The sequence below is a fragment of the Papaver somniferum genome, chromosome 7 (genome assembly GCF_003573695.1).
Source record: "Papaver somniferum cultivar HN1 chromosome 7, ASM357369v1, whole genome shotgun sequence".
In the NCBI taxonomy this organism is placed as follows: Eukaryota; Viridiplantae; Streptophyta; class Magnoliopsida; order Ranunculales; family Papaveraceae; genus Papaver; species Papaver somniferum.
In genome coordinates this window covers 81137262-81151818 of record NC_039364.1, presented here as the reverse complement: position 1 = coordinate 81151818, position 14557 = coordinate 81137262, and the positions used below count along the sequence as shown (strand labels likewise).

General features: G+C 37.9%; 1 protein-coding gene across 1 annotated transcript in view; it reads left to right on the top strand.

The window, feature by feature from the left end:
- Positions 1-3058: 3058 nt before the first annotated feature.
- LOC113294825 (amino acid permease 2-like) overlaps positions 3059-14557 on the top strand; it is a 34344-nt gene continuing 22845 nt past the window's right edge. The window contains exons 1-5 of the mRNA XM_026543201.1: positions 3059-3362; positions 3619-3946; positions 4043-4257; positions 4354-4493; positions 4605-4646. Coding sequence (XP_026398986.1) covers positions 3224-3362; positions 3619-3946; positions 4043-4257; positions 4354-4493; positions 4605-4646 — 864 coding nt within the window. The 5' untranslated portion in view covers positions 3059-3223. The remainder of the gene's footprint in view (positions 3363-3618; positions 3947-4042; positions 4258-4353; positions 4494-4604; positions 4647-14557) is intronic.

Below are 14557 nucleotides of genomic sequence, written 5' to 3'. Positions count from 1 at the left end.
TTACGAAGACTCACACTCCACGGTTTACGATTCCTACTGTTAACATAGTCACCAAAAGACTTGTTAAAATTCTCAGGCGTATACCACTCCCTTTCTTCAGGTTTGGGAACATAAAGGGTCATCATTGTCTCTCCTTTGCTCCGAAGATAACACTCCCTCAGTGCACGAAGATAATTCCCATGAAGTTGGGAAATAGAGCGACAGTGAGTGTTCTTCGAAGAGCCCTCTCGACCAGCCAGCACATCATAATAAAAGGAATCCCCAGACTTGTACAAAGGCAACATAAGACCCGCTTCAAAGGCCCCCACCGTGGTCAGCAGATGAAATTCATCAAACTTATACGTCGATATCATCTCATAAGTAATATCATCATCAGCAGCGTAAAAACGAACATCGAATAGCTGAAGACCATGCTTTTCCTTAAAAACCTCCAGATCAATATGTTTGAAGGTCACTTTCTTCTCCCCAACAACGACGCTGCGTATTTCTTGAGAAGTATCTTCCTCCTCCGCGGGATCAGGCGCAGAATCCTTCGAAGGATTTCTATCGGAAGCTTTTCTCTTAGGAGGAACCTTAGATGCATCAGTCTTCGAAACCACTTCTTTCGAAGACCTCCCCTTGGGTTGAGACACTGGAGGGGGAGGTAGAGGATGTTGCTGAGACACGGAAGAAGGTGCCACTAACCGAAGAGACGGGACATCCCGCGTTTTCTTGGGATCATCACGCGGATTAACAAAGGGACGAGAAATAGCATATCGGGAACCATGAGCCTCTTTTGGCTGGTCCCTTTTCTGCGTATTCCCTCTATGCGACTCACCCTTCTTAGAAGATGAGTACCTCTGACCAGAAGAAGAAAAAACCCTATGAACCCCGACATCACCTTGGGAAGACTTAGACGAACCTCCACCAGGCGGAGAAACATCGGGATCTCTACGCGGAGGAGATCTAAGCGGACTCGGCGGTGGAGTTTGATAAGAAACCCGCGGACGGTCAGCCATGTCTGCGTAATACACAAACAAGTTTCAGATTTGCGCGGAGACAAAACGAAAATCAAAAAACCCAATTTCATCCAGTTCTTCATAATCATGAACCAGATGGAAAATAAGAACAAACCCTAAATAAAAAGGGGAAATAACAAATAGGGGCAAGCATACACGAAGGAAGAAATCATTATTGTTTGTAATAACGAACAGGGGCAATCATACACACATCTATATATATGTTCTTCATCACAAACACATATAGCAACAGCAGAAAACGAATATATTTTTCATCAAAAGATAATCAAACACAGTAAAACCACTTACCTATAAACGAAAAATCAGGAAGAAAGCCTCGACGAACAACAACAGCAGCAGAAAGCCTCGACGAACAACAGCAGCAGCAGAAAGCCTCGACGAACAACAGCAGCAGTAAAAAGCTTCGAGGAACAACAATAGCAGCAGCAGAAAGCCTCGACGAACAACAGCAGCAGTAAAAAGCTTCGAGGAACAACAACAGCAGCAGCAGCAGAAAGCTTTGAGGAACAACAGTAGCAGCAACAGCAATTAATAGCAAGGATACAAAAGCAGAGAACAAAAAATAAAAGCTCTGAGGAAAGAGAAGGAATGAAATTTATGACTAGAGAATTTTCACATTCCTTCTCATATATATATGCAAAGAAAAATAAAACCGCCCCACTACCCAAGAAGAAGTTATTGCAAATAGTGGGGAACGTGCCCTAAAATCTAGGAAAATAATAAAGAGAAGATGAAGAGAGTAACACGTTTTTCCCCACTACCCAAGAAAAAGTTATTGCAAATAGTGGGGAATGTGCCCTAAAATCTAGGAAAATAATAAAGAGAAGATGAAGAGAGTAACACGTTTTTTCTTCCCACTTCGACTAACCTCCCAGTAGGAGGAAAAGGGGAAAATTGTAGGTACACATTTCATCTTCCGCCACGTGTCCACAAAGACATATGTGGAGGACATGCGGCTGAGAGCATCAAGATATGATATCACACGTGGACAGCCAAGAGTCACTTTATCCTATCCCCAGAAAGATCTAAGATGTACGGCTGGGGATAGTCCGACTGACGCAGACAAGACAGGGGCAGAGGATAGTTGTCTATCGCGGAAAGACATCTCATCTACCCGCATTAAATACCCTCAAACAGCATATGTGTCAGTCAGCCTGTGGAGGAAGCGCAGATAGCACTGCGTATTCAAACAGAACACGCAGAGAGAGTCGAGAACACGAAGACTTCTGCGTAAGCGGCACAAGACACAAGAGGATAAGGTTATAACTGGCTTCAGAAGTGGACCCCACGTAACCACCGTATAAATACCCATCTCTCCCAAGTGAAGAGGGGGATCCGAGAATATTGAGAGGAGAATAGGAGAGAGACAGAGATATAGAGAAAGTGTAAGTGGAATTCCTCCTGTTACGCAGGCCTATGTTGATCTCAAAGTCATTCGACTATTTCTATAACCATCGTACATATAATGAAAAACCCAAACCCGCAGACAGAGATCTGAGTGCTAAATCATATAAGTTAATCATTTCATCTATATTCATGCATTTATACTTTACATATTTGATTCGATATTTATGGTACATCATGTGCCTACGTTTTATACTTCATCCATTATTTATCTTATTATGCGAGCTAAGAACAATGATTGTAGTTGATAAGACGAGGAAGAGTTTTAGGACTCTAAGTCAAGGATTCAACATAACGGATTCATCCCCTTAGATGCAGCCTATTTACTATATTGTCTTGAGTCTGCGCGCATTATTTGTGAACACTCAGATGAAAATGATCTTTGTGTTCACATCTAGCTCACTGTTTAGAACAAGAAGTAGAGAAACAACTTCTCTCTGTCTTTCTCAACTAACAACCAATCAACCATACTGTTCAGATTTTGGTTACTGTGCGTCTGGAGGAGTGTGTCTCTTTTATATAACAACTCTGTATCTGGATATTACTACAGAGACAATTCAAGTTGAACACTAGTTTATTTAGTATAATATATATCTTCATCTTGATATATATTGCAGTAGTAGCTATCTATATATCTAGCTAGTAACTGAAACTACACAAACTCTGTATCTGTGCATTTTTTTGATATCATATATACAGAGATAATCAACTGTACAACTAGCTACAAGGATAACCAGACCATTAAAACTTGCTTTCTCTCTTTCTCTGCTGCTTATCGTCGGTATTTAATTGGTTTGAAGATGGGAGACATCAATTTGACTAATGCTACTGCTGGAACTAAGAACCAACAGTTTCAATATGATCATTCACTTGATGTAATGTCAAACCCGCAAGGTGGATCCAAATGTTTTGACGATGATGGCCGTCTTAAAAGAACAGGTAAATACAAATCACTCTTTTGAATATCCTAATTATCGCTTTTGAGGTTTAACTTTGAGGGGCTAGTTGGTGCAAGTGGGTTATATACGTGATTGGGGTTCCTTGAGCAGCCGCTATATCTACAGGGCCTCCTGGATTAACTAACTTAATTCGGACCCTGGGGCCTGGACGACCCAATTATCAAAGTTTTTTTTTTGACTTTTTGACTTTTTGACGGGGAAAATATTTATTGATTTTGTTATGATGAAATTCGCAGGGACCGTATGGACAGCGAGTGCACATATTATTACGGCTGTTATAGGATCAGGAGTGCTATCATTAGCATGGGCCATAGCTCAGCTTGGTTGGATTGCTGGTCCAGCTGTGATGTTCTTGTTTGCCTTTGGGATTTACTACACATGCTGTTTACTAGCTGACTGCTACAGAACTGGCGACAATGTTACCGGCAAAAGAAACTACACTTACATGGACGCTGTTAGTACTAATCTCGGTGGTTCTAAGACCAAGCTTTGTGGGATAATTCAGTACATTAATCTTTTTGGTGTTGCAATTGGATATACAATTGCAGCATCCATCAGTATGGTGTAAGTTCACCTAAACTTTTCATTTTGGGTTTAATTTGATTATCCATAAATAGATATATTCTAATTTTTTCTGGGTTTGCAATTTGAATACAAAAGGGCTGTAAAGAGGTCTAATTGTTTCCACGCTAGCCATGACGATAGCCCGTGCCTTGCATCGAGTACCCCATACATGATCGCATTTGGTGTATCAGAAATCATATTCTCCCAAATTCCAGACTTTGATCAAATTTCATGGCTATCAATGGTTGCTGCAGTCATGTCATTTACTTATTCCGGTATCGGAATGGCCCTTGGAATCGCTAAAGTGGCAGGTTGGTTTATGATTCTTGCGATTCATAATTTTGAGTACTTGTTTTATTTTCATGTTAAAGGTTGCTGAAATCTATGTACTATATTCTTTTGTTCAGAGAATGGGAAATTCAAAGGAAGTCTGACTGGAATAAGCACTGATACGGTAACTCAAACCCAAAAGATGTGGAGGAGCTTCCAAGCCCTTGGAAACATCGCTTTTGCCTACTCATATTCTATAATCCTAATTGAAATTCAGGTACATTTCTATTTTTACTATGGCAACAGCTTTTTCTAGTTGCGGCTTTTTTACTTACAAACGTACCATTAATCAAAAGCAGCCTCTAACTGTGTTATTTGACGTAAACAGGACACTATTAAAGCACCGCCCTTAGAAGCTAACATCTTGTTTGTTTGTAACTGAATCGACATCTGGGTCTGACTCAACTCCCTGACTCGCGATGAGTCAGCAGTCAGATTGTTTGTTTTCTACTTTGAGCCAGATCTGACTCTGACTCAGACCTAACCTCTGACTCGGACCCGTTTGAGTCAGATAACAAAATACCTTTGACTCATGGGACCAAACCACTGACTCACATATTTTTGAGTCAATTGAGTCAGATCTGACTCAAAACAAACATATTGAGTCAGATCTGACTCAAGTCAGATGATTTCACTCAGATCTAGATGACTCGGATCCAGACGACTCAGATGAGTCAGGAGTAAACAAACAAGGTGTAACTTGGATTGAGGCTAGAGAACTTCACTATGTCCTTTAAACGATTACTCCCCCACAATGATGTCGTATGGTTGATTTGGCGCTCGTCTCCCAGGACACAATAATCTCCTTCTTGATTGATGCAGTACTTCAAATAATCAAAACTTAGCAAACTAAATTGTGCAAATATGTAATCTCTTTGACAATTGAACTTAACACGCGGAAGCAAGAATTTTTTATGCGTTTGAAATAAGAAATCAGATCAGATTTTATAGGAGAAAATGGTGACTGAAGGAAGAGACATGAGTCTGTTGCAAAGAGGCACCACATCTGCTCCTCAAACAGACACTAATCCTCTCGAAGAACGCATAACAAGAAGTTAGGAACTGTTTGTCGGTTATATTTGAAACCAAGTAATAACTTGTTGCCAACGCTTGGCATAGTTCCCTTATTTCTATTCAACTTATTAGGAATTATGCCTAATAATTCCAACACTTATAACCTGAAAAACTTTGTTGCATCTTTCCTTTCCAGATTTTCCAAGCAATGTTTGTCCTTCGCTAATGTCTTCTGCAATGTTATAACCTCGTTGAATCTGGTGTAGTCATTTAGTGATAAAATACATAATAGTCACCTGACTATCGATGTGCATACCTAAACACCAAACCAAATTGCTCTAGAATAATTACAATCCAGAGTAATACGAGAATAACTTTCAGATTCCATACTATAGAGGGGACATGAGATATCCATATTGCTGGTAGTCGAGAAGAGCATTTCCCTTGTAGGTAGTGTTAAGCAGATATTTCCATAAGAAATGTTTGACTCTAGGAATCACAGGTAAGGACCATAAAATCTTCCAAAGATTATGCATGCTTTGACTAAGGATGGACCCCCTAAATATTTCCTCATAAATCTTCTTATTTGGCAATCTTTCTCCAACTTCCAAACCAAAACATCTCTCTAATTAGGACGAATACTAATAGAAGAGATAATTGTAGCCATTTAAGTTGAGAAAAGATCTTACATGAGATTTTACTTCCACCCATTATTAGTAGAACTAAATAACTTAGGTTGAACCAACTCTTAGGATGTAAAGGACGTCAGCTAAGAGAAACAATTGTATAGTGCCTTACGAGGTTTAACAGACGTATGGAGCACGGCTGTGGCTGAATTGCTTGGAGGGTAAATTCGCTTTCAACTAGTGCATCCCAGTCCGGAGTCTGAGTAGGCTAGTGTTTGTAGTGGCTTAACACATTTTGTTGTTCAAAGTTGGACGAGGTTGTTAGAGCATTGCTCGGTCGAACTCGCAAGCGTTGCTATCTCAAGTTTGTTTGTCAAGTTTAGTTCTTGATTTCTAGTTTACTTATATCTACGTCTCGGATTAGGATAAAATGTGTAGTTGAGCTTTATAATTCACGGCGTTCATCGATTGAAGGCGAAGATCTACTAAGGAGAGCTTGGAGGAACTTCATCAACAAAAGGTATGTGGAGAATAAAACTTATATATCACTCAGAAGACTATTCTATTATATCTCCTAATGAGACTAATTCATATAGATATATAGAATTTTATATTATACACATTTGATATTTCTAGCCAAGTTTATCTCGCTTATCTATTTCTCGAAATACGTGATGGAAGCATTTTGCTTTAGCTACGCTCATCATATTCTTGACGAGTTTAGTTGGAAACAATCTATTTGTTGGAAACTAAATAATAAGTCAAAAGATGATCATGTGAAAATTGTCTTGAAACATCTTACATGATTTGTGTCAGACAATCATTTAATGTCGACTCAAAAAGTTTCGTATTGATCATTCGATCACTTGAAAATTACTTATAAGCTAATAGTTTGTGTGAGACAGTTATTGTCATCTTATAAAGATTTTCAATTATTGAAATGGGAGTTTAGAACAAAAACCTTTGTCTGGATACAATGCAGTATGCGTACTACTTAGTATGCAAACTGTTTTGGTATGATTCAGGTCCGGGAACCTTGTTTGCATACCTAGTATGCGCACGGTTTTAACTACTAAAGTCCGGGAACCTTGTTTGCATTCCAGTATGTGAACGGTTTTACCTGAGTTAAGGTTCGGGACAACAGTTTGCAAAGTATGCATACCCGTTTGCAAACTGCTTGACAAGACCAGAGTCTGGAAACTAAAGTCTGCGTACCAGTTTGCAAACTTAGCTGTTAAAGTTCTAAAATTGGTTATGTATGATTTTCATACTCATGAACAAATACATTTATGAATTAAGGAATGCAATCTTTGCAAACCGTGGCTAATGTTCATGAATTGATTCTTATATAAGTATTTTGTACGATTACGAATCAATCCGATTTTGTTTCAGTTGGTTCATATATATTTCTATGAGATAGTGAACAATTGAACAACTCTATGTGAAACACAATTAGATCATTTGATTATCTTTCATGATTGATTGATCATCATAGTTGATCTAGAAGTGTTAGATGAATGTGATTAAGACAAAAGTGTTCATATGGGTAACTTCGGTTAACTGTTATTGAGCCAACTCAATATACACGTTTAGATATATTTCATTTGTGTGTAACAAGCTAAGACCATCTAACGGTGAAGAGATATTGATTTGGTTTTAAGCAGACTTATCTTGAATCTTAAATCAGGTTTTCATCTAACGATGAATATTGAATGCTTTGTTACTAAGCTATCTTAGCTTGGATTGAAAGCAAAACCTGATTTGAAAGACTATATAAGAGAGAACTATAGAACCTAAAAAACCTAATCCTGACACTTTCTTGTGTCCTAGTTGCAACTAAAGTCGATTCTCCTTTAACCTAGGTTTTTCCAAGACCATTATAGGTTAACGACTTGAACACTTCATTTGGGATTCGTGAAGCCAGACCCAACTATTTTCTCTGTAGTTGTGTGTTCTGATCTTACTTGTTTTATCGTATCGAGTAGTATCTTCTCTAAGATTTGTTTGAGATTTATCTCCGATAGGTAAGATATTAAAAGTAATCACAGAGCTCTTCATCTCATTCTTTGTGATTCCACAATAAGTTCTTCTACTACCATATAGTTAAGTTATTGTGAGGTGATTGATATTTCGAGGCTGCTTTTCGGGAGTATAAGATCGGATTATCAATTGGGTCCTATTCACCTTGATTTATCAAAAGACGGAACAAAAAACTTTGTAGGTATTCTGTGGGAGACATATTTATCTATCAGAATAGACTTATCCGTGGGAGATAAATTTGTTTATAAGTCTCCGACTTTGGGTCGTAGAAACACTTAGTTTTCGGTGAGATCAGCTAAGGGAATCATGTGCGTAGAATCCGACGTGGTTCTAGAGGCGTAAGGAACACGACTGTACCTTAATCGGTGTTAGACTTGGTTAGGGCTCAACTACATTCAGTCCGAAGTTAAATTGTATTAGGCTAGTGTCTGTAGCGTCTTAATACAGTGTGGTGTTCAAATCAGGACTAGGTCCCGGGGTTTTTTTGCATTTGTGGTTTCCTCGTGAACAAAACTTTTGGTGTCTGTGTTACTTCTTTTCTGCATTATATTTGTTTATATAATTGAAATATCACAGGTTGTGCGTAGTTCAATCAATTGGTAAATACGACCTTGATTTTTGGATAGTAATTGATTGGCGTTTCGGCATTGGTATTTGGTACCGTCCAAGTTATTTATCATATCAATCGATCTCACATATTTCTATCTGTTTCATTGCATATTGTATTGTGAAATTGAGATATAACTCTTTGATATATTTCTTGGTTGAGCTCGCTCTAAGACCTCATAAGTCTGTGTTTGTAGCAATCTGACTCTATGGACAGAAACGCTATCTCTGTAAACGTACCGCCAGTCTTTGATGGCTAGAATTACTTATGGTGGAAAATTTCTATGCGCGCCTTTCTTCAAGCGCGTGATTTTCAATCATAGGTTCGTGTTGTTAATGGCTATAATCCTCCAATGGTTACAGTAGACGGTGTAATTGTTGCAAAGGATATTGGTGAGTATGAAGATCATGAGATTCTTGCTGCAAAGTAAAATTCAGATGGATTAAATGCTATCATCCATGCCATTACCCCATGTTAGAGCATAGCTCAGTCGACCTCGCATGCGTTGCTATCTCAGGCATGTTTTTCAATGTTAGTGATCAAACCTATGAGTCTTGATTTCTAGCCTACATAGCTAAGTCTCGGACTAGGATAGAAAAGTGTAGTTGAGATCAAGGACTTCATGGGGATTCATCATACAACGACGAAGATCTATACAAGGAACCGTGGAACTTCATCAACAAAAAGGTATGTGGAGACTTGAACTTATCTATCACTCAAAAGTCTATTTATTTTATCTCCTACTTCTTATGAGACAAAATTCGTATGCTATATAGTCTAGATCATACACATTTAACATTTCGAGCTGAGCATTCATTTCTTATCTTTTATCTCGAAATCTTGTGTTGGTAAAGCGTTTCGCTTTGATCAAGTTTATCTTCACCTAGTGACGAAAGTCATGAAAAGTTTCAATCACTTTGAGAATTGCTCTGACGTGAATAGGTCTGTGAATAACGGCTACATAGCGTCCTCTGAGAATGTGTCAATGATTGAAATGAGAGTTTAGATTAAATAACCATGTATTCCTTGAACCGAAGTTTTCTAACTTTTTTGATCAAGAAAAATCGGGAGGATTGTGGAATTTTGGCTTTCCAAGTCCGCGAACCCAGTCTGCAGACTCAGTTCGCGAACTGTCGGAAGTTCTCGACCGAGAATTTCTGCTGGACTTTCCAAAACTCGTTTGTGTGCTAAGTCCACGAACTCAGTCTGCGAACCCAGTCCGCGAACTGGCGGAAGTTCTCTTTCCGAGAATTTCTGCTAAGTTTGGAAAACTCAACCGATTAACTTAAGTCCGCGAACTTGTTTGTGAACTTAAGAGGTTATGATCTAAAGATGTGATCTGAACATGAAACATTAAATTACTAAGGAATTCTTTATGCAAACCTTGGCTATAATGTTCATGAGCCGATTCAATCGAATCAAATCATCTTTGTTTCAATTGTGTCTTGTGTAATTACATAAGATCTGATAGCAATTGAACAACTCTTTAACTAGTTCATTTGAGTCAATTGAACTAGTTATGGCAAAGAAGAACAAGGTTAATATGAAATGCTCATATGGTTAACCTTTTGGGTTACTATGTTGAACCAACATACACGTACACGTTTGGGCACGGTTTTCACAAACCCAGTAAACGTATATCTCAAGTGTGTGTAACAAGCTAAGTTTTCGATCTAACAGTTGAGAAATATTAGCTTGAATCTAAATCAGGTTTTCATCTAACGGTGAATAAGGATTGCTTTGTACCTAAGGCAAAATCCTGATTTGAAGACTATATAAAGGAGACATCTAGCATTGTGCAAAACTAATCCCCACACGTCTGTGTGCTACTAGTTCGCCTGCTAGAGTCGATCTCCATTAACCTTTGATTTTTTTCTCTAAAATCAGGTTAACGACTTAAAGACTTCATTGGGATTGTGAAGCCAGATCGATACTACTTTTATCGTAGTTGTGTGATCTGATCTTGCATCTTCTATCGTACGAGTACAATCGATTGGTTGGCTTGAGATTGTGAGAGTTCTCCGATAGGCAAGATAAAGAAGTCACAAACTTCTTCATCTCATTGTTTGTGATTCCTGGAAAAACCGCATGTGTAGTCAGGAAGGATTGTAGAGAGGTGATTGATTAATCTAGGCTGTTCTTCGAGAATATAAGACCGGATTATCAATTGGTTCCTGTTCACCTTGATTTTATATCTTAAGACGGAAAAAAACCTAGGGTTTATCTGTGGGAGACAGATTCATCCTTTGATAAACTTTTCTTTGTGAGACAGATCTGTTTATTATCAAGTTTATGATTTTGGGTTGCAGCAACTCTTGGTTGTGGGTGAGATCAGCTAAGGGAATCAAGTGCGTAGTATCCGGCTGGGATCAGAGGCGTAGGAGTATAACTGTACCTTGGATCGGTGGGAGACTAATTGGGGTTCAACTATAGTCCAGTCCGAAGTTATCTTGGAGTAGGCTAGTGTCTGTAGCGGCTTAATACAATGTGTATTCAATCTGGACTAGGTACCGGGGTTTTTTTGCATTTGCGGTTTCCTCGTTAACAAAATTTCTGGTGTCTGTGTTATTTATTTTCCGCATTATATTTTATATATTTGAAATAATACAGGTTGTGCGTTCGTGATCATCAATTGGAAATCCAACCTTTGGTTGTTGATTGATATTGATTGGTCCTTGGACATTGGTCTTTGGTACCGTCCAAGTTATTCCTTGTATTTGATAAAGACTCGCTATTGTTTTTATCTTGAGTAAAAATCAAATCAAGAGAGAGATATTAACTCCTTGAGATACTTTTATCTAGATTGAGTCTAATTGCCTAGTTGATTCTCTAGCAAAGTATTTCGGAGTTAGTCCATACAGATTGCTAATCGAAATATTGGGTGGTGTTTTTAGACCCCCGCTTTTTCAATTGGTATCAAATCAGGCAAACACGTTCAAGACATAACAAGTATGTGTTTGTAGCAATCCGACTCTATGGACAGAAGTGCTATCTCTGTGAACGTACCACCAGTCCTCGATGGCTCAAACTATCTATGGTGGAAAGTTGCTATGCGCACGTTTCTTCAGTCGCGTGACTTCCAATCATGGATATGTGTTGTGAATGGCTATGAGACTCCCGTTGTTATGGAAAGAGATATTGTTGTACCAAAAGATTTATGTATGTACAATACTTCCGAGTTAGTTGCTGCAAGGCAAAACTCTGACGGGTTGAACGCCATCCTGCATGCTATTACCCCAAACCTTAGACATCATGTGACCTCTTGCACTACGTATAAAGAATCTTGGGATACTTTAGAAAGCGTATTCGAAGGTAACCCCAGTGAAAAGGAAGCTAGGATTCAAAACCTTAATTCTGAATGGGAAGACCTTTTTATGGCAGAAGAAGATTCGTTCGACGATTTTTATCACAAACTGTCTGAAATTGTTAATGCATCATATGCATTGGGAAGGATCATTCCTGAAAAGGAAATTGTGATGAAAATCCTCCGATCGGTGCCGTCTAGATACAAATCTAAAAGACATGACATCGTTGAAGGAAATAACCTTAATACTCTTTCACGAAACACACTGGTCGGAAAAATTAGAATTTTCGATCGCGAATATATGGCAAGAGACGATCATCATTTGTTTGGCAACCGTGTCACCTCTCCTGATCATAAATCTTGTCATCAAAAATTGACGAAAGAGAAAAGTGAGAATTGCTTTATTTCTACGTTGTCTTTGTTTATACAAAAACTTAAGAAAATCCTCAGACGTAGTAAAAGAAAGTATCAAAAGGAAACTCCGTTGGTCAATATAAAGGATAAGATTACCAAGAAGAGCCGTACTAATGAAACTGGGCTTATGTTTGTTCAAGTCCCTTCAAAAAATCCTGAAACGGAGGTAAGGGAGATAACTAAATCATGGATGAATACTCTTGATTATTGTCCCGAGGAAATCTATGATTGCTCTCTCAGTCTCTTTGCTGAAAATCATTCTCATGATTCTTTCATGACATGTTCGTCTGTATATCATAAGTTGGATCAGCAAACCCCTCCTGCTTTTGTATTGAATTCCAGGAGTTACTCGAAAAAGGCTCTACCAAATATCTCTATTCAATTGAGTTCATCTCAGGATCATCTTAACACGATAAATCAAAAACAGTTCTGCCTGGCTAACCGTTGTATGCTGAAAAAGAAAAGGAAGTCTACCCTTCATCAAAAGGGGTTTTCAAAAACGGTGCAGGATTTGCAAAGATCTGCAGTCAAGTTTTTTAAAACTGTGATTACAATGGATAGGAAAGTTCTTCATAACTATCCTTTTCAAATGGATAAGAAGAAACCTAGTGGAATGGGTGGTTTCTCTCTTTGCAAAGATTATCCCAGTCCAACCTTGGATTGGAGGCCTTATGCTCAGTAATCTTGTTGAAAAATGATTCTTGTATCTTCTTTCTCTTATACAAGAATCATGATACACAATGGGAATGTAATATAATCTTATTATTTTCTGTTTGTGCTTTTACCAGGTGTTGTTCGTGAACGGCTTCAGCTTTTTGGATAACTATCTTTTGTTAGGGTTTGGTAAAAGGGTGTTTCTGGAAATTCTATAACTGTATTCCTTTAAAAGCTCTTCCTCTTCAGCACTCTCATTTCATCTTCTCTATCATGTCCTCCTCTAGTATTTCGAGTAAAGAAAGTGATGTATGGACGGTTCTATTTCCTTCGAAGAAGATTCGTTTCGATTCTTCTGACAATGAGATGTGCTATGACAAACATGTTCCTTCGTCTGATGAGAACCCTACTGTCTCTCAGTTTGATAAGCTCTCTTTAACCATGAATCTCGTCTTGGAACAAGTTCGTGCTCTGAAAAATGAACTTGAAGTCTTTTCCAAAAGACTTGAGGAGAAAATGGATAGTCTTGAGTCAAGGATTGACCTAATCGAAGAAGAGCTTGAAGAATATAGGGAATACGAGAAGAACACTCAAGTTAAATGAAATGATTTATAAGAGGTTTAAATGCCTAGTATGTATTCTTTTTGGATTTATTGGAAGAATAACTAGTGCTTTGAATAGCGATGATTGTGACTACACATAGCTATTTTTTTTTCATCTTCTTATGTTATTTTTAGGTTTATTGGAATTAAATTCTAAAAATATTTGGAGAATGATGTTTATTGCAGTATTTTAATGGTTTGTGATATTGCAATTTTTTTATGGGATATGTATTGTTTGCGTCCGTGAACTTGAAGATCCCATATTGCAGTCAAAAGTAAAGTCGTTTATGAATCGGTATTCGTATTGATGAAAGGACGAATGGACTTTTGACATATACAAAAGTTATGCCTATGCATTCATGTATTTGATGGAAAATAGGATGATATCTTTTGTTTGACTAGGATAAAGCCTATTATATCGTTATGATGGAAAATAGAATAGATCCTTGTACGTTATCCACGGTATTGATCTTTATTGATCCATGTTGTTATGTTTTACCGTGAATTCTCCATTGAGTGTCTTATGTTGAGCACGATACAACTAAGTCAATTATTCTTATTGGCTTGTTGGTTGTTCCATAAGATGCTATATGTCGAGCATTAGGAACTAAATTAATCAACCAGTTTGGTTATTTAGTTTGTACTCCATAAGTTTTCTTTCTTATGTCGAGTACATGTACGGTTAAGGTTGTCATATTCTATGATGAACTTAGTCAGGGTTCCATAAGTTTTCTTATGTTGAGCCCAAAATAATTAAATTGATTACTTCGGTGATTAGTTTGGTTGTTTGTATTCCAATTAGATTAATTATAGGTTCTCTTGTAATTAATCTAGTTGAGTTTTCATATATTCCACAAATTCTTGTGTTGAGTATATGAACGACTATACTAATCATGTTCTATTGGTTAATGTAGTCGTATATTCCGTAAGGTTTTCCTTATGTTGAGTATGTGAACGATTAAGTTAGTCATCTCCATATGATTACCTTAGTCGTAGCTCTGTAAGTTTACTTATGTTGAG